Source organism: Sus scrofa, chromosome 3, assembly GCF_054392235.1.
Source record: "Sus scrofa isolate SSC_HxYL_T2T_F1_AM1 chromosome 3, Sscrofa_HxYL_maternal_Yorkshire_Landrace_v2.0, whole genome shotgun sequence".
Lineage (NCBI taxonomy): Eukaryota > Metazoa > Chordata > Mammalia > Artiodactyla > Suidae > Sus > Sus scrofa.
Genome location: NC_139385.1, coordinates 20418507 through 20443606, shown reverse-complemented (window position 1 = coordinate 20443606; position 25100 = coordinate 20418507). Strand labels below are relative to the sequence as shown.

The following is a 25100-nucleotide window of genomic DNA, read 5'->3' as shown; positions in this document are numbered from 1 at the left end:
ATAGGCCGTGGGGGCAGCCCTCAAAAGAAAAGAAGAACAAAAAAAAAAAAAAAAGAATTGGTCCACAGAGGTTGCCAAGTAAAAGGAAGACTGTGTCCCACCGCAACTCATCAAATGTGTGCTGAGCTCAGGAATGGGACAAACCATTCTACAGACCAGGCAGAGCGAGTCCAGGCAGAAGATAAGATCCACAGGCACCTGGGGGCAGTGTCCTGCTTCCCTGGGATCTTTCAGCAAAAGCAGCATCTTACTTTGCCCACTCAGTTGTGAGATAGATGCTCTAGAGAGAAGCATCAAAGGAGAATGGCCAGAGAATATTGACTCCCCCCAAAACCCTCTCCCAAAGGGCCGCTTTCTTGACATGTGAGTGTAATGACTGCAGGTTACGGTGGATAGATGTGAGGGCAAGAAGTTGTGGGCAGTCAATCAGATGTGCAGCAAGGCTGTGACTTTGCGTGTGCCCCCGGCCAGCTGGCAGCACAGACCCCATGTCCTAGACTTGGATCATTCCCAAAGCTCCTTCTCCTGGGTGCTCAAACCTGACTAGGACCCTGAGTCCAGACCTGGAGAAGTCTGGCAAGATGTGTAGAGAGCCTCAGGAGTTCCCATTGTGGCACAGAGGAAACGAATCCGACTAGGAGCCATGAGGATGCGGGTTCGATCCCTGGCCTCACTCAGGGGTTAAGGATCCAGCTTTGCTGTGAGCTGTGGTGTAGGTCACAGACGCAGCTCGGATCCCGCATTGCTGTGGCTGTGGTGTAGGTTGCAGAAATGGCTCGGATCCCATGTTGCTCTGTTGCTGTGGCTGTGGCGTAGGCCAGAGGTGACCGCTCCTATTCCCTAGTCCGGGAACTTCCACATGCTGTGGGTGAGGCCCTAAAAAGCAGAATAATAATAATAATAATAATAATAATAATAAATGTGTAGCGTCTCTGTGAAGTGGGTTGGGCTGGGCTGGGCAAGAGTAAGAATCAGCTCTCAGCCTTTTTTTTTTTTTCCCAGGGCTACACCTGCAGCATATGGAAGTTCCCAGGCTAGGGGTCGAAGAGCCACAGCAACGCCAGATCTGAGCCGCATCCAAGACTTACACGGCAGCTTGCAGCAACACCAGATCCTTAACCCACTGAGCGAGGCCAGGGATCACACCTTGCCTCCTCATGGATACTAGTTGGATTCTTAACCCACTGAGCCACAGCGGGAACTCTTAGCATTCCGCCTTGTCTACCTTCTCTCCAGCTTAGAACTTACATCTCTTCCTTTGTCCTGCTATATGCATGTATGAAAGGAGTGTGTATATGTGTGTAAAAATGTGAATGTGAACCTCCAGGGGGAGTCATTCATTTACCCATTGTCATTTATTAAGTACCATGCTCTATTAGAGATAGATTTAAAACCTGGTGAATAAGACAAAGTTCTGCCATTGTAGAGTTCACTTCCAAGTAGAATGGCCATCAGAATTTGATAAGTGAAAGCAGATAATTCCAGTAAGTAAAACCAGATGGATAATTCCAAATCTTTTTTTTTTTTTTTGTCTTTTTGTTGTTGTTGTTGTTGCTATTTCTTGGGCCGCTCCTGCGGCATATGGAGGTTCCCAGGCTAGGGGTCCAATCGGAGCTGTAGCCACCAGCCTACGCCAGAGCCACAGCAATGCAGGATCCGAGCCGCGTCTGCAACCTACACCACAGCTCATGGCAACGCCGGATCGTTAACCCACTGAGCAAGCGCAGGGACGGAACCCGCAACCTCATGGTTCCTAGTCGGATTCGTTAACCACTGCGCCACGACGGGAACTCCATAATTCCAAATCTTAATCAGTGCCGCCAAGGGTGAAGAGGAAGAGAAAGCAGAAAAATGGGATGAAGAGTGGCATGCGTTTTGGTAGAATGATCAGAGAAAGCCTCTGAGAGATGACTTTTTTGTGTTTTTTTTGTTTTTTTTGGCTGCACCCACGGTGTGTGGAGGTTCCCACGCCAGGGATCAAATCCAAGCTATAGCAATGACCAGAGCCACAGCAGGGACAATGCTGGATCCTTAACCAGCTGAACCACCAGGAAACTCCTGAAAGATGAATTTTAAGTGGCATACAGATGTCACAAAAATCATAGCTGATGGACCAGGCCAGTGCTATCCAATAGAACATGATAAGATAATGGAATATACATGATACAATAATGGACCAGATTAGATCTGCATCTCCACCGCAGTAGCCATTGGCCACTTGTAGTTATTGAGCCCTCAAAGTGTGGCTCCTGGCACTGAGAAACTGAATCTTTAATTCAATTTAATTTGAATGAATGTAAATGTTAATAGCTCCATGTGGCTAGTGGCTTTCCTAATAGCCCAAAGCCAGTCATTGACCATCAGACCTGAAGGATGGAAAAAGCCAGCCCTCCGAGATCTGGAGCAAGACCATTGCAGGATGAGGGAAAAGCAACTCCAGGAGGGAAGAGATTTGGAGTGGGTGGGGACAGAAAGTAGGCCAGTGTTGCTGGGACCTGGACGAAATGGGATTGAGTTTAGAGGACACATCACACAGATCCATGTAAATCCTTAAAAGAAGGTAAGATTTTTTTTTAATAGAATGAGATATTATTAAGGAGTTCCCGGTGTGGCTCAGTGGTTAACGAGTCCCACTAGGAACCATGAGGTTGCAGGTTCGATCCATGGCCTTGCTCAGTGGGTGAAGGGTCCGGCGTTGCCGTGAGCTGTGGTGTGGGTCGCAGATGCGGCTCAGATCCCGCGTTGCTGTGGCTGTGGTGTAGGCCGGCGGCTCCAGCTCTGTTTAGACCCCTAGCCTGGGAACCTCCATGTGCTGCGAGAGCAGCCCTAGAAAAGGCAAGAAGACAAAAAGACAAAAAAAAAAAAAATGAGGTATTATTAAGTGGGTTTAAGCAGATGAATTTTATGACAGTAATAATGACAATAACAATAGTTAAAGTTTAGGTGGAGTTACTAAGTGGGCTTTATGTATAAGTCAGTCTTTACTTCTCAATCCTCAATAGGAGGTGTGTTAGGAAAGCTATTGGGTGTAATTCTATGCCTCAATTTGGGCACATTTTCTTATATTTCCATCTTTTTTTTCCTCCCTCCCTTCCTTCCTCCCTTCCACCGTCCTTCCATCCTCCCTTCCACCCGTCCTTCCATCCGTCCTTCCACCCGTCCTTCCATCCATCCTTCCATCCTCCCTTCCACCCGTCCTTCCATCCATCCTTCCATCCTCCCTTCCATCCGTCCTTCCATCCGTCCTTCCATCCATTCTTCCATCCTCCCTTCCATCCGTCCTTCCATCTGTCCTTCCACCCGTCCTTCCATCCTCCCTTCCACCCGTCCTTCCATCCTCCCTTCCACCCGTCCTTCCATCCTCCCTTCCACCCGTCCTTCCATCCATCCTTCCATCCTCCCTTCCATCCGTCCTTCCATCCGTCCTTCCATCCATCCTTCCATCCTCCCTTCCATCCGTCCTTCCATCCGTCCTTCCATCCATCCTTCCATCCTCCCTTCCATCCGTCCTTCCATCTGTCCTTCCACCCGTCCTTCCATCCTCCCTTCCATCCGTCCTTCCATCCATCCTTCCATCCTCCCTTCCATCCGTCCTTCCATCCGTCCTTCCATCCGTCCTTCCATCTGTCCTTCCACCCGTCCTTCCATCTGTCCTTCCACCCGTCCTTCCATCCTCCCTTCCATCCGTCCTTCCATCCGTCCTTCCATCCATCCTTCCATCCTCCCTTCCATCCGTCCTTCCATCCGTCCTTCCACCCTCCCTTCCATCCTCCCTTCCATCCTTCCTTCCATCCTTCATTCTTTCCTTCCACCTTCCTCCTTTCCTTTATTCCTCCTTCTCTTGTCTCCAATCATGCCTTTTCTTTTCTTCCCTTCCTTTATATCTTCCATCCTTGGGCAAATATTGATTGAGACCTATGTCTCAATCTTAGGCACCATGTGGGGTGCCAGGGACTCAGCAGGATACAGAAGTGCCAAACTGTCTTCCTTCTTGGGAGCTTGCCTCTTCAGGACAGACAACACACAAGAAAATGCACACATAAACAAGATAATGTCGGAAAATGATAAGCCTTAGGAAATGAACAAAGAGAAGGAGAGAGGTGAGAAGGAGAGTGATTTAGATGGTGCCTGAGGATGAGGATTGTGCTGTGAGTGGGTGATGTTTGAGACCTGAATAATGAGAAGGAGTCAGTTATGGGAAGAGCAGAGGGTGTGTGTGTGTGTGTGTGTGTGAAAAAGAGATGGAGAGAGATACCCTCTAGGGGAATATCTGATAATATAAGAACTTCAGTCTTTGGAGCAGAGTGTGTGTGTGTTTGTGGATATCTTTCTAGGTGTGCACTGTTCTTCTTTCCTCTCTAACTGTCATGTCTCCATCTGTTATATGATCAGATTGATGGGTTTGAAAATCTGTTGAGTATTTCGTGCGCCCCAAGCTGTGAGAGTCGGATCTAAGTACAGGCACAGTAGGAAGCACTAATGAATTTATGATGCTGCTTTACACCATGGGAGCTGGAGCTGTTGGTTTGGGAATGCAACTTTATGAAGGAAAAAATCTCAAGGGCAAACGTGGAAGGCTCTTACCCGGACACAGTGTAAGAGAGGCTGTCCTGCCATTGTGACCAAATGTAGCCCCAAAGGGGGGCTTCTGGGCTACATTCTCTCAGCAGCAAGAACAAGTTTCTTCAACACTAGAGCTGGCACCTGTCAGTCTGACAAAACATTGTTCTTCCTACACCATTCACACCTGTCCTTCCCGTAGACGGATGCTTCCCATCTTGACCGACTTATTCAACACGTTTCCATGGCCAGGCATCAGTTGACCAGAGCAACTCCTTCCACCAATAAAACACTGAGTGCTTTGACTGAGCCTTATCTGTCTAGCTGGTCAGCCTCCTTGGATCACAAGGAAGAAACCCATACAAATTATGTACAAAAGCCAAGTTTGCTTTAAGGATGCACATGAGGTAAACTTGAAATGACCTCATCATCAGTGCACGCTTCTAAGATGAATGCACAATGAATAAACAGCCTTCATATATAATAGCAAATAATTAACATGTGTACTGAGCAGTTAATTCCTTCCAGGCACTGTGCTAAGTTGTAATTTGTTCAGGCTGCTAGAACAAAAATACCATAGACTGAGTGGCTTAAACAACAAACATTTAGTTCCCACAGTTCTAGAGGCTGAGAATTCCAAGATCAGTGAGCTGGCGGGTCACCATCGGATGATAACCTGCCTGGCAGGTTTTAAAAGGCAATTTTTCTATATCCTCATGTGGCAGAAGAAGGAAGGGAACTTCCCGGGGTATCTTTTATAAGGCACTAATCCTGTTCATGAGAGCTTCACCCTCATGACCTAAGCCCCTCTCAAAGACCACACCCCCTAATCCCATCCCATCAGGTGTTATGATTTAATATATGAATTTGGGTGGGAGGGGACCAACAGTCTACAGCCCCATCCTAAGCACCAGCCCTTTAATCTTCATAAAACATGCTCCGAGATTGGTCTTGCTGGTGATCCCCACTGTATGAGGAAACTAAGATTTGAGGTGGTTTAAATAAAAGTCAGAAAGAGAATGACAAATACCAGATATAACATACACCATAAATGAACCTGTCTACAAAAGAGAAACAAACTCATGGACCGGAAGAACAGACTTGTTGTTGCCCAGGGGGAGGGAGTGGGATGGACTTGGGAGTTTGGGGTTAGCAGGTGCAAACGTCTGCATTTGGTATAGATAAGCATTGAGGTCCTGCTGTATAGCACAGGGAACTATATCCAATCCCTTGATGGAGGACAGTACAGAAAAAAAGAATGTATGTAAAAGCATACCTGGAGTTCCCATTGTGACTCAGCGAGGGTGAACCTGACTAGTATCCATGAGAGTACAGGTTCGATCCCTGGCCTTGCTCAGTGGGTTAAGGATCCGGGTTGCTGTGGGCTGTGGTGTATGTAGGTCACAGTCACAGCTCGGATCCCGCGTTGCTGTGGCTGTACCGTAGGCTGGCAGCTGTGGCTCCCATTTGACCCCTAGCCTGGGAACCTTCATATACCACAAGCGCAGCTCTAAAAAAATAAACAAAGAAACAAAAAATCACAAACAAACAAACAAAAAAATAAGTATGCCTCCTGGATCACTTTGCTGTATAGCAGAAATTAACAGGACATTGTAAATCAATTATAATTAATTTAAAAAAAATTAGCTTTCCCAAAGTTCTTTAGATGAACAATAGCAGAGCCAGGATGGGACCCCACAGTTAGAGGCTGTCGGGCTAAGACACACATACAGGTGAAGGAGGCAGACTCGGCAAGAGGAAGTAGGGCTTGGTTCAGCTGCAGGAGGCAGGTGAGAAGGAAGCAGGGCTGGCAGGCTCCCGAGGCAGTGATGCACTGACACAGCCAAGAGTGCAGGGCGGGCTGGAGAGACCTGGAATAAAGCCTTCCCAAGAGGAGCTGGCTCCTGTCACCAGCCATTAAATCATGAACACGAGGTGCTGGTGCAGACACGCTGACACCTCCTTCATCATTTCATTGTGGCACCTGCCCTTTGAAACGTGGAGCCGGAGAAAAGAAAATACAGTAAAACAGCTAATAGATATGGGTGCTTGAGGTTCTGCAGTGGGGCGCCCTTTGAATGCGTATGAATAAAGTATCGAAACAATAAACTCCAGGGGGAATCTCCAGTCAGGGGCAGGTGAAGTGAGCCATAAGCTCATTCATTCAAAACCAGGGAACATCTTTTTTTTTTCTTTTTAGGACCGCACCCGCAGCATCTGGAAGTTCCCAGGCTAGGGGTCAGATCAGAGCTGTAGGTGCCAGCCTCCACCACAGCCACAGCCACATCTACACCAGATCCTTCACCCACTGAGCCAGGCCAGGGATCGAACCCACATCCTCATGGATCCTCGTTGGAGTCGCTAACCACTGAGCCATGAAGGGAACTCCAACCAGGGAGCATCTTGTTTTAGAACCTCTGGGGTGAGGCATTCCAATAACAAAAGAGGAAAGATTGAAGGGGAAGTGGTGGGTCAGAAGGCGCTGATGGAGGTTGTGGGCAGGCAATGGGTCAGATTTTAGAGCCCTGCTTCCCAACCTGTGACTTACTGCAACCTGAGAATTATTGCAAGGGACCTTTCCAGCCTTCGAGATACCAAGCATCGGGTATAGATGAAATCAATACCAAGCATTGGGTATGGACCACATCAATGAAAATTTCATACACACATGGCCACTCTCAAAAATGTAGATTCAGTGGTAATGACTCCATCACAAATTCATCGTCAACTGCATCGTTGCTTTCTGTCCATATGTGCTTTCTAAATCAAACCATACGAACAAGGCGGCTTCGGCATATGGTGGTCTGTTGATGCTAAAGCCGGGGTGTCGCACTGGGAAAAGTCAGAGAAGACAGGGAAAAAGAAAGGCAAGCCTACGATTTGTGCGGTTTGAGGTGTGGGCCCCCTAAAGTGGCCCATGCTCTGCCCAGCAATGATCAAATGCTTGGGTAACCCAGGGAGGCGAGGAGAGATTTCTCGGAGTTGCCGTCGGAGCTCAAAGGAAACAAATCTGACTAGCATCCATGAGGACGCAGGTTCGATCCCAGGCCTGGCTCAGTGGGCTAAGGATCCGACCTTGCCACCAGCTGTGGGCAGGCTGGCACCTGCAGCTCGGATTCGACCCCTAGCCTGGGAACCTCCATAGGCTGTGGGTGCAGCCCTAAAAAAGACCAAAAAAAGAGAGGAGAGATTTCTAGGAATTCGCTGGAATCTATGTGCCAAAGAAAAGCTGTCTAGTGCTCTCAGAGTGGGTTGTATCAACACCCCTTGGAGAGGTGGGTTTCTGTCAATCAAGGTCATCAATTTTTTTTTTTTTTTGTCTTTTTAGGGCTACACCCGAGGCACATGGAGGTTCCAGGCTAGGGGTCCAAATGGAGCTGCAGCCACCAGACTACTGCCACAGTCACAGCAACGCCGGATCTGAGCCACGTCTGGGACCTACACCACAACCCACGGCAATGCCGGATCCTTAACCCACTGAGCAATGTCAGGGATCGAACCCGCATCCTCAAGGATGCTAGTCAGGCCCGTCCACCACTGAGCCACAACAGGAACTCCAAGGTCATCAATATTTACAGAGCAGCGGGTACATGAGGTAACCAGCAAGAGGCGTGTAGATTCAGAATTTAAGCAAGGGTAGTCGTTTCTTTTACTCACTCAATGAATCCATTTGTTTGCACCTACCATGTGCTGTGTTACACTAGCAGCCATAGCAAGACGGGGGCAGGGCGGGGGGTGGTGCGGGGGTGAAGGAGGGGTCGTCTTTTACCAATACGTGCTCCGGGCTGGGATGCCGGATGCCTTTTCTTGTGCTTGAGTGGAGGTTATTATTCCTTTTCAACAGATGATGAAACTGAGCATCAAACCCAGGAAGTGGGTGGTTCAAAGCCCGTCGTGGTTCACAGAGAGAACCCCGAAGTGAAACACCGAGCCACTCACCTTTGTCAGGATGAGCTCCCACTGACAAGCTTGTTCCCATCGTGGCGCAGTGGTTAACGAATCCGACTAGGAACCATGAGGTTGCGGGTTCGATCCCTGGCCTGGCTCAGTGGGTTAAGGATCTGGCCTTGCCATGAGCTGTGGTGTAGGTTGCAGACGCGGCTCGGATCCTGTGTGGCTGTGGCTCTGGTGTGGGCTGGCGGCTACAGCTCCGATTGGACCCCTAGCCTGGGAACCTCCATATGCCGCGGGAGCGGCCCTAGAAATGGCAAAAAAAAAAAGACGTAAATAAATAAATTAATTAAATTAAAAAAAATAAAGGAGGTGATTATAGACCCTGGAATCAAGTCGAATCAAGTTGACCTCAGCAAGTAACGCCTCCCAGTGATTTCCTGCCAGAAACTCATGGAGCCCCTGTGAATCCTGAAACAAGGTAGACTTCTCAGAGTATACTACTGTTTCAGAAAGATGCACGCTTCTTCAGGGCAAGATCTTGCTCTTCACTTAATCTATTTATTTATTTTTCTTTGTAGAGATACCCCCATGGCATATGGAAGTTCCTGGGCCATCAATTTGGATCTAAGCTGCAGCCATGGCAACACTGAATGCGTTTAACACACTGCACCCCATTGGGGATCGAACCCTTGACGCTGCAGTCAAATTCTTAACCCACTGTGCCATGGAGGGACCTCCTCCAGGTTAGGTCTTAAGTTAGAGCTTTAACGCAGGATGCCTTTTGTCTCCGCTTCAATTTAGCCCTTTTCCCTAAGGCCCTGGCAGATGCTTTTCTGGGGTCTTCACATAAGAAACATACTTTCCAAAGGGTTTGACTTTTCGCCTCCAGGGATTCCAGGATTGATAAGTTTGGATTTGAAAATCACCATCAACTTTCCAACAGGGAATGCCCATCGTGGCTCAGCGGAAACGAATCTGACTAGTATCTCTGAGGACACAGGCTCGATCCCTGGCCTCGCTCCGTGGGTTAAGGATCTGGCATTGCCACGAGCTATGGTGTAGGTTGTGGATGCAGCTCAGATCTGGTCTTGCTGTGGCTGTGGTGTAGACTGGCAGCTGCAGCTGTGATTGGACCCCTACCTGGGAACCTCCATATGCTGCTGAAGCAGCCCTAAAAAGAGAAAATAGACTAGACTAGACTAGAAAAGTCTAGAATAGTCTAGAATGGAATGGAATAGAATAGGATAGGATAATAAACTTTCCAACAGAATGGGACTGAAAAGTCTCTAGTTTCGTGGTCCTGAGCAGGGCGCATTATCTCTTTGACGCTCAGTTTCCACATCTCTCTAATGGGCGCAGTGAATACTCGCAAGCGTGAGGTTCAGCTGGAATAAGAGGTGAAATTGCCTCGCTCAGTGCTTGGCAAGTGGCAGGTGACCAGTTGCATTTCTGAGATTCTTTCCTCAATGCAGAGGAAACAGCCCTCCCCTGTGCCCTGGCTCTAATCACCGTTCCCCTGGGTTACGGTTTATCAGCAGGGCTCAGAAACCATTGCTCATGTAGGCACCGTTTATTCCACTGGAAAATGCATTTGGGAAAATGTGAGGTGCCCGCGTACCTCTGATTCAGGCCAGCCAAAGGCAAGCTCAGCTGCTGACCCTCCCAGAGATCACAGGCTCTTTCTATCTAATGTTGCCCTCTTCTCGGCGTTCTGATCGTGTCCATTTGCTTCCACTGAGGAGGCTGGGGAGAGAGAGAGAGAGATCACAGTGAATGATGGAGCTTGATCCGGCCAGAATTTCTGGGGATTCTGGCCCAGGTTTCTATAGCTCCCAGGGGTTAGTCAGTGACAGCCCATCTTTACGACAAACGCAATGAGTCTCATTTTCTGATTTAGTTTTGACACCTACCCGCAGAGTGAACTTGAGCTACTTAGGCAACCTTGCTGAGCCTCTGTGCTTTGGTTAAGCATTGTCAGGCAGCGACTAAGAGCTTGAGCTAAGGGGCAGGGCAGACCTGAGATTGAATTTCAGTTCCACCTCTTCTGACTTTGGACTAATGAATCTATTCCACTGAGCCTCAGTTTCTTGACCTCTAAAGTGGGGAGAGGAGGTCCCATCATAGCTCAGTGGTAGAGAACCACTAGTATCCATGAGGATGTAGGTTTGATCCCTGGCCTTGATCAGTGGGTTGGGGATCTGTCATTGCCATGAGCTGTGGTGTAGGCTGCAGTTGAGGCTCAGATCCTGCATTGTTGTGGCTGTGGTGTAGGCTGGCAGCTTCAGCTCTGATTTGACCCTTAGCTTGGGAGCTTCCATATGCTGCAGGTACATATGGAAAAGTCCAAAAAAAAAAAAAAAAAAAGTAGGGAGAATAGTCGTACCTTTTTTCTCCCCCTTCAGGGTACAGCAGCTTGATGTGGGATCTCAGTTCTCAGGCCAGGGTTTGAACCTCAGCCCCAGCAGTGAGAGTGCCAAATCCTAACCACTAGACCACCAGGGAACTCCCAGTCGTACCTCTTTAAGAAAGTTGTTTTAAAAATTCACAACTAGAGTTCCTGTTGTGGCTCAATGGGTTAAGAACCCGACTAGCATCCATGAGGATGCAGGTTCAATCCCTGGCCTTGCTCATTGGGTTAAGGCTCTGGTGTTTCGAGATTGCAGCTGTGGCTCAGATTTGGTGTTTCTGAGGCTGCGGCAAAGGCTGGCAGCTGCAGCTCTGATTTGACCCTTAGCCTGAAAATGTCCTTATTCGAAGAGCGTGGCCCTAAAAAAAAAAAAAAAAAAAAAAAAAAAAAAAAAAATTTCATAGTTAACCTACAATATGTGAGGCATTCTTTTAGACATTAACTCATGTAACCCTCATATAATCGCCTTGAAATGGTAATTAGTATGACGCCCATTTTCCAGATGATGCGACTGGGACGCCAACTACTTGGGTTAGTAATTTGTCCAGAGTCACAGAGCTAATACTGAACCAAATAAGGGTCTGCTGTCCCACGAGCAATGAAGCCAATCTACCCACACTGAGGTGCAGTGAAGAAAAGTGCAGCGTTTATTGCAGGTGCCAAGCAAGGAATCCAGGTAGCTAGTGCTCAACAAGCCCAAACTCCTTGCTGGGTTTCAGGAAGGCATTTTTAAAAGCCAGGTGAGGGAAGGGAGTTGCAGGGTACCATCAGCTCGTGCACGATTCTGATTGACTGATGGTGAGGTAACCGGGTGACGTCACAGGGGTTAATATTATCCATCTTTATGCGCTATTAAGCCTGGGGGCTAGGTGCTCCCCATCATCAAGTAATTAATTTCTTCCATTTGGTGGGAGTTTTAGCATCTGTAAAACAACTCAGGAAGTGTGCATCAGATATTGCTATCCAGGTACTTCAGGGAGAAGCTAAAGCAGAGGATTCGGGGGGGACTATATCTAGCCAATTGTGATGGAACATGATGGAGGATAATGTGAGAAAAAGAATATATAAACATATATATGTATACATACGACCGGTCACTTTACTGTATGGTAGAAATTGACAGAACATAGTAAATCAACTATAATGGAAAAAATTAAAATCATAAAATAAAAAAAGTGTTGAAGAAAAAATACAAAAAAAAAAAAAAGATGATTTGGGAGAGAGGGTTGTCGTCCTGCTTAGCTATATGATCAGTGGATCCAAATTCCTGTCTCTCCTCTTAACCCGCAAGCTATAGAGCCCAGTGTCTGAAAGCGCTTGGAGACGTTGATCTGGTATCAGAATTTGAACTCTCAGCGGCCGAACAGCACTGAGTAAGCACTGGGTGAATGTATGATAACGATGGTAGGATGGCTGCAATATGTTGTTGCTGTGGTGATTGACCTGCATTCCGAGGGGGCTGGGGCTTAGCCTGGAGCCACCGCCAGGGGAGCGAAAGTGGGGGAGGGTGAGCGAGTTGGATGGTGTCTCATAAACATTTGGGGCTGTGAGACCAGCTGTGTGATCTTGCGGAATGATTCTCGCTTCAGGACTGTGTGTTGACGCCAATGTCACGGCTGCTCTGAGCACCCCAGATACTGTTAACGAGCTGTTCCAAGCCCAGATGCAGTGTTTTCTCACCATATGGTCCACGCTGCACTGCAGGGTCTTTCAGACAAGGAAGGATGGTAAGGAACTCAGAAATGCTGAACCCGGCGCAGGGAAAACCTGCTTAGAGGAGTCGTGTCCTCCAAACTGCCCCAGTCTTCCTGACCCCCAGGGATCATGTTTCATTGGCCTGTCATTCATTTATTCAATCAACAACCACACATCGTTATGGGGCACCTGCCAGGTGGCAGGTACTACATCAGGCACTGGGGATACAAAGGTGAATAAAACTTTGCCCTTGGCTTGGAGAAACTGAGACTGAGCAAAGTTTGTGCGACCTACACACAGTGAGGCCACACAGAAACGCCGGAGTTGTGAGCACAGAAAGGTTTATTGCAGAGCCAAGCAAGGAGATGGGTGCCTTGCGCTCAAAAACCTTGGAACTCCTCAATGGTTTGTGGGGAGAAGTTTTTATAAGCAAAATTTGGGGCGAGGGCTGCAGGGTGTGTGACTTTCTTCTGATTGGTTGGTGGTGACGCGATGGGGCGGGGCTCCAGGAATCTTACCCTCAGCGTGAATATACCACCTCCACCTGAATGGGGGCTTTAGTCCCTGCAGAAGAAGTCAAAGATATGGTTATGAAAATTCTTTAGGGAATCAGGACCCTGCCCCAAGGCCGCATGACTTTTTTTTTTTTTTTTTTTTCTGCCTTCCCTTGCCTGATTAGCAACTGCCCTTTGGAACTCAGAGAAGGTCAAAGAGACTGCATGAAGCCAATTTCCTACACACAGGAAAAGGGCGACACAGAAAGGCTTCTGTGCCCAGGAGGTTCCCGTAGGTTCCTTCCCCGTTTTCAAGACTAGTCACCGAAGGCAGGGAAACAAGCCATGTTATGACATTATTCTAAGCTCTGCCATACAGGAAGTTACCAAAGACCCCAGGAATTCAAAGGAGTTAATGAAAATCTTTGTAATGGAATTTTAAAAGATTTTTTGCATGCTGGCATCTAAACACCCTTCCTAGGGAGTTATAGTTGCAGCTCAATGGTAACAAACCAGGCTGGTATCCATGAGGATGCAGGTTCTATCCCTGTCCCCGCTCAGTGGATTAAGGATCTGATGTTGCTATGAGCTATGGGGTAGGTTGCAGACATGGCTAGGATCCCGAGTTGCTGTGGCTGTGGTGCAGGCCAGCAGCTGCAGCCCCATATCGACCCCTAGCCTGGGAACTTCCATATGCTGTGGGTGCGGCCGTATAATAAAGCCAAAAAAGTAAATAAATTAAAAAATAGATTGTGGTTGCCAAGGGGGAGGAGGAGAGAGTGGGATGGATGGGGAGCTTAGGGTTAATAGATGCAGACTATTGGTTTGGGGATGGATTGGCAATGAGATCCTGCTGTGTAGCCCTGGGAACTATGTCTAGTCACTTATGATGGAGCCTGATAATGGGAGAAAAAAGAATGTATACATGTATGTGTGACTGGGTCACCGTGTGTACAGTAGAAAAAAAAATGTATTGGGGAAATAAAAGTGTGTATATATATATATATATATATATAAAATAAAAATTTAAAAAATAAATAAATCAATAAACACCTTTCCTATTCAGGAGAACTCCCCAAATAGGCAAAGGTCAGGTACCCATCTTCTCCTGGTGAAGGTAAAGAGAATCTGACTTTCCTTCTCCCTACATTCTGCAGGTGGCTTATGAACACGTTATAAATGGCCACCTCGGAGTTCCCGTCGTGTCTCAGTGGCTCATGCATCCGACTAGGGACCATGAGGTTGTGGGTTCGATCCCTGGCCTCGCTCAGTGGGTGGAGGATCCGGCGTTGCCGTGAGCTGTGGTGTAGGTTGCAGACACGGCTCGGATCCCACGTTGCTGTGGCTATGGTGTAGGCCAGTGCCTACAGCTCCGATTGGACCCCTAGCCTGGGAACCTCCATGTGCTGCGGGAGCAGCCCAAGAAATAGCAAAAAGATTAAAAAAAATAAAAGGCCACCTCCACCGGGGCTCCCCCTTGCCTTTCGGAATCCTGTGTCCAGAGGACTCCTCCACTCCCCAGCTGGAGTGTCTCCTAAGTCTGATCAAAACGTCAGACTTGGTATTGTCCCTTGAAACCGGCTTCTTTCCCCATGTTCTCCACATCCATCAACTGCACTAGGCTGAAACATGAGCTCAGGTCAACAATCTTGGAGTCATTTCTGACACTCTTTTTTTTTTTTTTCTTTTTAGGGCTGCACTTGCGGCATATGGAGGTTCCCAGGCTAGGGGTCAAATCGGAGCTGTAGTGGCGGGCTACACCACAGCCCCAGCAACTCCAGATCCGAGCCGTGTCTGCAACCTATATCACAGCTCACGGCAATGCCAGATCCTTAACCCACTGAGCAAGGCCAGGGATCGAACTTGCATCCTCACGGATGCTAGTCAGATTCATTTCCACTGAGCCACGGTGGGAAGTCCTGGATAGATATATTTTAAACGGCAGATCTTATGTTCTCCTGTGAATGTTCTTCAATGGCTTCTCATCACAGAGGGAATAAAATTCCGTGTCTTTCCCCTGGACCCTGAGAATCCCGATGTCCTTCCCTCCCCATCTGCTTACCTTCTTTTCTCACTTTTTTAGCTTTGCTCCCGCCCCTTCAGGATGGCTGGTCTCCAGTCCATTCCTCAAGCACACGAAGACAGGAGAACACAGGCATGTGAAGTGTCAGGCCCGGTCAGAAACAACTTACTTAAAACCAGGAGAAAGAAGGAGAATTGGGGGTGGAAATTTCCAGAAAAGGTAGAAGGAGGTAACATCCAAAGCCCAGTTGGGGAGAGGTTGGTTTTACACATATGTGAGAGCTGCCTTCTCTAGTGTTTCAGGAAGAAGGAGACTAGGAAACATAGAAATAGCTGCTGCAGCGGCAGCAACTTAGGTCACTATGGTGGTGGTGGGTTCGATTCCCAGCCTGGAACTTCCACCTGCCCTGGGCGTGGATGAAAATAAGAGAAATAGCTGCTGGATCAGGGCCCAGGTGGGGAGACCAATGAGGGGATAAGAGCTGAGAAATGGGCAGATGAGGATAAGAAAACCTATCCCAAAAAAAGCCTCAGCTAAGGACAGGCGATCAATGGCTTATTCATCCATTTGTTCGGCGGATATTTATTGAACACCTGTTACGTGCCAGGAATGGCTGTCAGGTGTTTGCTTGGCCAGTGAGCTTAGGAACCAGACATAGTCACTCAGTGAGACTTGGAAAAAAAAATGTCTTTATGTTCTAAGTCTGTTTCCTTCTCTGCAAAGTGGATGCGTGATGATACCCGCTCTGTTGATTTTTATTTATTTATTTATTATTTATTTTTTGTCTTTTTAGGGCAGCACCCATGCCATATGGAGGTTCTCAGGCTAGGGGTCAAATTGGAGCTGTAGCTGCTGACCTATGCCAGAGCCATGTCTGCCACCTACACCACAGCTCACGGCAACACTGGATCCTTAACCCACTGAACGAGGCCAGGGATCGAACCCACGTCCTCATGGATACTAGTCGGGTTCGTTAACCACTGAGCCACATCAGGAAGTCCAATACCTGCTCTGTTGATTATTTATGTGATGCTACAAAGAGGTCTCCTTTTATCTGACGTCGTAGTTGGAGCGGAAGCTCTGTGGGGTCAGCGCCTCCTTGTCTGTTTGGGTCACTATTATATTTCTATTTATGGAAGTGAGCACTTATGGAATGAAGGAATGAATGAGTGTACCTGATTCAGAATCAGTTTGGGGAAGGAGGAACAGCTGCTCCTTGGTTGATTTTGAGCAGCTACTGAATAGCTTCTTACTGGCAAAAATCCTATGTATCTCACGCCACAACAGTTGTATCTTGGCACAAGGAAATGATTTTACCGCATGTGCCTCAAATGCAGGAACTCTGCTGAAGTACATGGCGTAATCCATCTGTCCCATAATGATCAAAGACATTTGGGCTCCTCTGCCCCCCTCTCCCTTCTCCAGGACCTTCTCCAGCCCCCCCCCCCATTCCCTTTTGCACAAAGCACTGAGCTAGGCACGCACTTACTCCCCTATACACACGGGCTTATAGGCTGGGTACCATTTCTCCCAGATGCTTCCGATAAGACTCAAGATTCACAGGAGTTCACATTGTGGCTCAGCGGAATCAAATCTGACTCGCATCCATTAGGACTCAGGTTTGATCCTTGGCCTCGCTCAGTGGGTTAAGGATCCGGCGATGCTGTGAGCTGCGGTGTAGGTCGCAGATGCAGCTCGGAACCCCCGTTGCTGTGGCTGTGGCTGTGGCCAGCAGCTGGAGCTCAGATTCGACCCCTAGCCTGGGAACCTCCATGTGCAGTGGGTGTGGCCCTAAAAAGCAAAAAAAAAAAAAAAAGAGACTCGAGATTCACAAAGAGCTTGACAGGCTGTAGCAATTTGCTGAAGCGAAAGAGTTGAATTTGAAGGGGGTCAATGTGAAAACAAACACTGAAGTCTAAGAAGTGAATGACAGAGACAGAATGAGAAGAAAAACCCTGCAGCTGCTCCTGTGCGAGGGAAAAAGGCAAAAAAAATAAAGGAGCAAAAACACATCTGAGGGGTGGAAATCTGGAAAAGGCCATGTGAAAATATCTGTCTTCAGTACTTCTTTGCATCAACATTTATTTAATATTTTTATACTATGCGCGAGTTCCATAAGGAAATCAGAAAAATCTCTCTCTCCAATTGAGATAAAAACAGGGTATCTGGATGTTCCTTCAACTCCAGCTCAACTAATAACAGCTCCCCTGTTGATCGCCAGCCTCCAGATTCGGAATTAGAGTTGATACTATGGGCTCGAATCAGAATATACTTTTTTTCTCCCCTTAGATCGGTTCCTTCGTTCCCACATTTCTCAGCTTTTCCATTTGGTCAAATGTAAATATTTTCTCCTTGCACTCCTCTGAGAATTGCTGTGCCCATTGCTCTTGCTCATCTGGTGTAAGTTTTTTAAATTCCAGCATTAATTGGACACTATTGGGAGTGATTTACCTGCAGTATCACATGCAATTATCACTACAACCCTATAAGAGAGGGAATCTTATTAAACTATTTTTTTTTTTTAGATGAGAAAATAGAGGTTCGGAGTGGGTTAAGTAACACCATCAAAGTGACCTGCCTGGATAGTCAGAGCTTTTTTTTTTTCTGTCTTTTGTCTTTTGAGGGCTGCACCCATGGCATACGGAGGTTCCCAGGCTAGGGGTCCAATCAGAGCTACGGCTGCCAGCCCATACCGCAGCCACAGCAACACCAGATCCAGGCCTCATCTGTGACCTACACCACAGTTCACGGCAACACCGGATCCTTAACCCACTGAGTGAGGCCAGGGATCGAACCTGCAACCTCGTGGTTCCTAGTCGAATTCAATTCCACTGCACCACAATGGGAACTCCAGAGCTCTTTTTTTTTTTTTTTTTTTTTGTCTTTTTTTTTTTTAGGGCTGCACCCATGGCATATGTAACTTCCCAGGCTAGGGGTCCAGTTGGAGCTAGCTGCCAGCCTATGCCACAGCCACAGCAAGACCAGATCCTTAACCCACTGAGTGAAGCCAGGGATTGAACCTGAAACCTCATGGTTCCTAGTTGGATTCGTTTCCACTGTGCCATGACAGGAACTCCTGGTTAGAGTTCTTGAATCAGGTTGACTCCCCCAAACTGTGTTCCTTAGCCCTGCCACCCCCCCAAATGACACAATTAAATTTGAGGCAAGCCAAATGGGCCCACAAACATGAAGGCCTTTAAAATTAAATTTGGGGGAGTTCCCGTCGTGGCACAGTGGTTAACGAATCCGACTAGGAACCATGAGGTTGCGGGTTCGGTCCCTGCCCTTGCTCAGTGGGTTGACGATCCGGCGTTGCCGTGAGCTATGGTGTCGGTTGCAGATGCAGCTCGGATCCCGAGTTGCTGTGGCTCTGGCATAGGCTGGAGGCTACAGCTCCAATTCGACCCCTAGCCTGGGAACCTCCATATGCTGTGGGAGCGGCCCAAAGAAATAGCAAAAAAAAAAAAAAAAAGACAAAAATAAATAAATAAAATTAAGTTTGGGGTTGGTAGATGCAGATTGTTACATTTAGAGTGGATAAGCCACGAGGTCCTACTGTACAGCCCAGAAATTATATCCAATCTCTTGGGATAGACCATGATGGAAGATAGAATAAGAAAGAGAATATGCATATACATATATATACATACACATTATATATGTATATAAGTGTATACATAAAATACACATATTCTGTCTTGTGTATTGTATTCTTGTGTATATTATATATTGGGTATGATATATATTATATATACATGCAACATATATATGTATACATACAACACATATGTGTATGACTGGCTCACTACTGCTGTGCAGCCGAAATTGACACAACACCGTACATCAACTCATACACTCATAAAAAATCAAATTAAATGTTTAAAAACATGCATCGGTTAAAAAAAAAAAAAAAATTCTGGAGAGGCGATGTCAGTTCAGGATGAGCACATTTACTCATGGCCAAAGCTGTTGCTTTGATCTGAAAACTACACACAGCCCACCCGTTAGCCACTAACAGCGTCGAACTCAATGTGAATTTCTCCACCAGGCAAATTCCTCTTGCCTAATAAAAGTGCTTGCCGAGAAAGCTCAAAACCCAGTAGCAATTAATTATTGACAGAGCATGTGAATTAGAGATAAAAGAAAAGTCATTCTTTCTCCGAACACACGATAGTAAATAAATTTAATTATGGTAGGGGAAGCCAAGGGATCTTCGTCTGTATTAAGTTTTATTAGCGGAGACATTTAAAAGCATGTCATCATAACAAAGAGGTCTTGTGTAATTCTCCATGTACCACTTTGGCGCGAGGCTCGAGAGGGCGTTGGCTTAATGGAGCACGTGGTGGCAGATGGCCTGCTGCACGGACAGGTAGGGAACAGGTTGATGCCAATTAACTTTGGACTACATATCCCTACAGCAAATTGACTGTATAATAGGATCCCGAGATTCATTTTCTCGCTGATAGACCTGCCACATTGGGTGTGAGTAGGAAGCCTCAAAACTCCTTTGATATCTTGGAGCTCCCCAATAAACCCAGGTCACTGGGGAGGTGAACACGGCTGGATGGGTGGGTTTGGAGAAGCAACCTTGGGAAGGAAACCAAGAGACATGGGGCCTGGGGTGGGATCCATCACTGGCTTGCTGGGCCACCTGGGGAGTCAAGAATGAAGAAATCCCATGTATAAAACCATTTTTTTTTTTTTTTTGGCTTTTTAGGACCACACCCACGGCATATGGAAGTTCCTAGGCTCGGGGTTGAATCGGAGCCACAGCTGCTGGCCTACACCACAGCCACAGCTACACCAGATCCAGCCATGTCTGTGACCTACACCACAGCTCACAGCAATGCCGGATCCTTAACCCACTGAGCCAGGCCAGGGATCAAACCCACAACCACGTGGTTCCTAGTAGCATTCGTTTCCACTGCGCCACGATGGGAACTCCCATATAAAACCAGTTCTATGCTAGATGCTGTCACGCGGTATGTCCTTGCTGTCTCAGCAGAACTTGAGGTAAGTTTTAGGATGTTACCCAGGAGGATAATAAGGCTTAGGAAGGTGATTCAACATACAGAGGTCACAAAGCCTGACTAATGCCCTAGCTCTGGGCTTCAGTTTCCTCTTTCACATAAAGATGCCTCTGGACAAGGTCAGGGGTCAGCAAAGGTTTGTCTTAAAGAGCCAGATAGGAAATATGTTCAACTTTATGTGTTCAACTTTATGCTGTCTCTGGCAGCTCTTCAGCTCTGCTGTAGATGCAAAAGCAACCACAGGACAGGACAAAAAGGAAGGAATGTGACGGTGTTCCAATGAAAGTTTATTTATAAGCGTTGAAATTTGAATCACATGTAATTTTCATGCATCACAAAATGTTGGTATTATTATTTCAGGTATTTCCCCCCAATCTTTTGAAGATTAAAAATTATTCTTAGCTGTGGCTCATTCAAAAACAGGAGGCAATTCATAGTTGGGCAACTCCTGGGCTAGATGTTTTTTTTGTTTTTTGTGGGGTTTTTTTGTCTTTTTAGGGCTGCATCCGCAGCATATGGAGGTTCCCAGTCTAGGGGTCTAATTGGAGCTGTAATTGCCAGCCTACACCACAGCAATGCCACATCCAAGCTACATCTGGCACCCATACCACAGCTCATGGCAACACCAGATCCTTAACCCACTGAGCAAGGCCAGGGATCAAACCCGAAACCTCATGGTTCCTAGACAGATTCGTTTCCACTCCTCCATGATGGAAACTCCTGGGCTAAATCATTTTTGAGGTCTTGTTGCGCTCAAACACTGCTGGAAAGTCACTGCAACAATCATATCCTTGGAGTTTCCATCGTGGCTCAGCAGAAACGAATCTGACTAGCATCCATGAGGAAGCAGGTTCGATCCCTGGCCTCACTCAGTGGGTTAAGGATCCTGCATTGCTGTGAGCTGTGGTGTAGGTCACAGATGCAGCTTGGATCTGGTGTTGCTGTGGCTGTGGCACAGGCCAGAGGCTACAGCTCCAGTTGGACCCCTAGCCTGGGAACCTCCATATGCCGTGGGCGGAGCCCTAAAAAAATTTTTCTTTTAAATTTTTAAATCATATCCTTGACTTATTAAGCTCTTACACATGCCAGCCTCTGTGCCAAATGCTTGAAAAGCATTCTTTTCCTTAATCCTTTTACAGCCATACAAAGTAGGTGTTCTCATTATCATCATTTCAGAGATTATAAAACTAATACATAGAGAAATTGAGTCTATCTGGGTTCAGGAGTTCCCGTCGTGGCGCAGTGGTTAACGAATCCGACTAGGAACCAGGAGGTTGTGGGTTCGATGCCTGGCCTTGCTCAGTGGGTTAAGGATCCAGCGTTGCCATGAGCTGTGGTGTAGGTCGCAGACGCAGCTTGGATCCCGCGTTGCTGTGGCTCTGGCGTAGGCCGGTGGCTACAGCTCCGATTCGACCCCTAGCCTGGGAACCTCCATATGCCTTGGGAGCAGCCCTAGAAAAGGCAAAAAGACAAAAAAAAAAAAGAGAGAGAGAGTCTATCTGGGTTCAGCGTAACAGGTAAACTCAGGTGTGTAAAGTTCCCAAGAATGAATGCCTAAGCCTTAGGCTACCTTTTCTGAAACTACGGTACTCGGAGCTATAGTGCAACACAGAGTCAAAAAGAGCTTCCTAGTGTATGTGAATTTCATGTGGGAGCTCCCCACGTGGCTCCTGATAGCATACATTTTGTGCAAAAAAAGTTACATGCCTGCTGGAGAGGAATGATGGCTGTCTTTCCTTTTCCTCCCTCTTCCAGAAATGTGATGCCTAAGACGGTGGAGGGGCAGTTAACCATGGAGAAGACGCCGAGTTACTTTGTGACAAACGAAGCCCCCAAGCGCATCCACTCCATGGCCAAGGACATCAAACTGATCGTGGTGGTGAGAAACCCCGTGACCAGGGCCATCTCTGACTACACCCAGACGCTGTCGAAGAAACCTGAGATCCCCACCTTCGAGGTGCTTGCCTTCAAAAACCGGACCCTCGGGCTGATCGATGCCTCCTGGAGCGCCATTCGAATAGGCATCTATGCGCTGCATCTGGAAAACTGGCTCCAGTACTTTCCCCTCTCTCAGATCCTCTTTGTCAGCGGTGAGCGACTCATAGTGGACCCTGCCGGGGAAATGGCCAAAGTACAGGATTTTCTGGGCCTCAAGCGTGTGGTGACTGAGAAACATTTCTATTTCAATAAAACCAAGGGGTTCCCTTGCCTCAAGAAGCCAGAAGACAGCGGTGCCCCAAGGTGTTTGGGCAAGAGCAAAGGTCGGACTCATCCTCGCATTGACCCAGATGTGATCCACAGACTGCGGAAATTCTACAAACCCTTCAACATGATGTTTTACCAAATGACGGGTCAAGATTTCCAGTGGGAACAGGAAGAGAGTGACAAATGAGGCTGGAGCTGGGGAGGGAAGGCTGGGGAATCGCTCTGGAGGCTCCTTACCTGAATCCTGGCTCCCCCAGGGTCTGCAGCCTCAGCCCTGCTGTGGTGCCAAGTAAATCTCCTCCTTTGGTCCCATCAGGATTGCTTCCAACGCTATTGGCTCAGGCAGAGGGGCAGAGCCCACGGTGTGCTCCTGGTGGGCGGGGTGGGTGGGTACCAGGCATCTGGTTGACCAGATGGCCACCAGAATCCACGGCTCATTCTCATCTTCCGTGGGTCAACTGAGTCTGAAGATGGGACAGCTAGCAGCCAGGGTCAGAGACAGGGCCGTGAAGGTTGGTTTCCATGATCATAAAAGGACAAAAGCTCTGCTTTTGGCATGGAGCTCTCAGTCTCATTTGGGAAGCCCAAGTTCTAGCCCCGTCTCCGTCAAAGGCTCCTGCTCTATCAACCTCTGCTTCGGCATCTCACCAGAATACTAACTGTGGCTGAGTGCTCCAGGACTCCTAGGGAGCAAGGTCCTCCCTCCAAGGTGTCTCTAGCCTTGTCCTTCCAGCTCTCATCCCACAACCCTTTGACTTCCTCCCTCCTCACCTTGCGAAGGCAGAGGCATGCGTGTTCCTTCCCCTCCCCGCAAAAGCTGACACCCCTGGAAGCCTTCTAAGAGCCCTCCGAGGGGGGCTCGGGTCTCCCTCTTCATGCGCATCCTGGGTTGTGCAAAAGCTTAGCCCACGCCCTCCTTAGACGCAGGCTCACGGGGCTGCTCTCAGAGCAGTGCAGTTGCCGCTGCGTCCAGAGCCCCGAGGCTGGTGCACATCCAAGCGGGCTCTGGGAGTGAAAGCCCATCCTCTTGGTGGGAGGTCTCTGTGCCTGCAGATCCTCAGCAAGCCCCATGCTTCTGAGATGTGCTATCAGGATAGGCTCTGTCCTTTAGGGTCCCCAGGGGGGGAAGGACCCCAACGTTGGCATGTCTTTGTCATGTTGGCATGACCTTGAGCGGCACAACCCACAAGAGAGCCGTCACCATCTATTTGCCGCCCCCCAACACCCCCACATGGTCACCTCATGCTTCATTTGCTCGATTCAGAGATGGCACGCGTCAGGGTGGTACCCGGAGGGCTGACTCCATTTGTGAGAGCCAGGGAGTGGGGGTGGGGGAGGGTTAGGGCTGTCTGCGGACACCCCCATCAAGGGCTCTTGAATACAATGTCCCTTCCCATTAGTTGGATTTGATTAAAATGCCGCATTTGACATAAAGCACTCTTCACAGATCTCCAAAACCAGGAACTGTTCTTGCAAAATTGGAAATATGTATGAGTGGGGGGGAGCGGAATCTGTTCGGCTGTTATTAAACTGTCATTTCTCCCGCTAAATGAAACCTGTGTTGTTATAAAGCTTAATGCAACCTGATTTATGGGCTCTGATGGTGTGTTTGTCTTGGTCACCCCCCATCCCCACCTCTCTCCCTCTCCCTCAAATGCTGGGAGCACCCCTTCTCTGGGATAGCCAGAAACACCCAGGTTAGGGAATCATCTGGGGAATTAGGGATGCCGGGTGGGATGATTCTTTTTTTTTTTTTTTAAGGGCTGCACCCATGGCACATGGAAGTTCCCAGGCGAGGGGTTGAATTGGACCTGTAGCTGCCAGCCGACACCACAGCCACAGCAATGCAGGGTCTGAGCCGCGTCTTTGACGTGCACCACAGCTCATGGCAACGCCAGATCCTTAACCTACTGAGCCAGGCCAGGGATCACACCCACATCTTCATGGATCCTAGTCGTGTTCATTAACCATTTGTTAACCTCAGGATGATTCTTAAAATAGAACAAAGGAAGAGTTCCCCCCCACCCCCCCCGCAAGGGGTACCATGCCCCCCTAGCTTTACCAGTCCTGGCGAGGAATGCACTGATGTGCCAGATTCAGAAACAACCTCACAAGGAAATTTCTTTTCCAGGTAAGAAAGTAGCTATTGGAGTTGTAGCACAGCAGAAACAAATCTGACTAGTATCCATGAGGATGCAGGTTTGATCCCTAGCCTCACTCAGTGGGTTAAGGATCTGGCATTGCCATGAGCTGTGTGTGGTGTTGGTCACAGATGTGGCTGGGATCCTGAGTTTCTGTGGCTATGGTGTAGGCCAGCAGCTCCAACTCCAGTTCAGCTCCTAGCCAGGAAACTTCCATATGCTACGGGTGTGGCCCTAAAGAAAAAAAAAAAATAAAAAGACAGATAGAAATGCATGCACATATGCACATACATACTTATTTGAAGGAAAGCAATGACCTGTTGGCTGAGAAAAGTGTACTAGGGGCTGGTTGATTTGGGGCCTTATTTTATAAGCAAAGCAAGGAGTAGACCTGGTTACACATCCGAGTCACCTTTGGGGTGTGTCTTCAAGCTCCAGCTTCCTAAGCTCCCTTTCAGACTTTTCAAAGAATCAGAATCTCGGAGTTCCCATTGTGGCTCAGTGGTTAACAGATCCGACTAGGAACCGCGAGGTTGCGGGTTCGATCCCTGGCCTTGCTCAGTGCGTTGAGGATGCGGTGTTGCCGTGAGCTGTGGTGTGGGTTGCGGATGCAGCCCGGATGCTGGGCTGCTGTGGCTCTGGCGTAGGCCA

The 25100-nt window shown here is 48.0% G+C and overlaps 1 protein-coding gene across 1 annotated transcript in view; it reads left to right on the top strand.

Moving 5' to 3' along the window:
• HS3ST4 (heparan sulfate-glucosamine 3-sulfotransferase 4) overlaps positions 1–23895 on the top strand; it is a 507434-nt gene extending 483539 nt beyond the window's left edge. The window contains exon 2 of the mRNA XM_003124532.6: positions 21859–23895. Coding sequence (XP_003124580.3) covers positions 21859–22495 — 637 coding nt within the window. The 3' untranslated portion in view covers positions 22496–23895. The remainder of the gene's footprint in view (positions 1–21858) is intronic.
• Positions 23896–25100: the final 1205 nt, after the last annotated feature.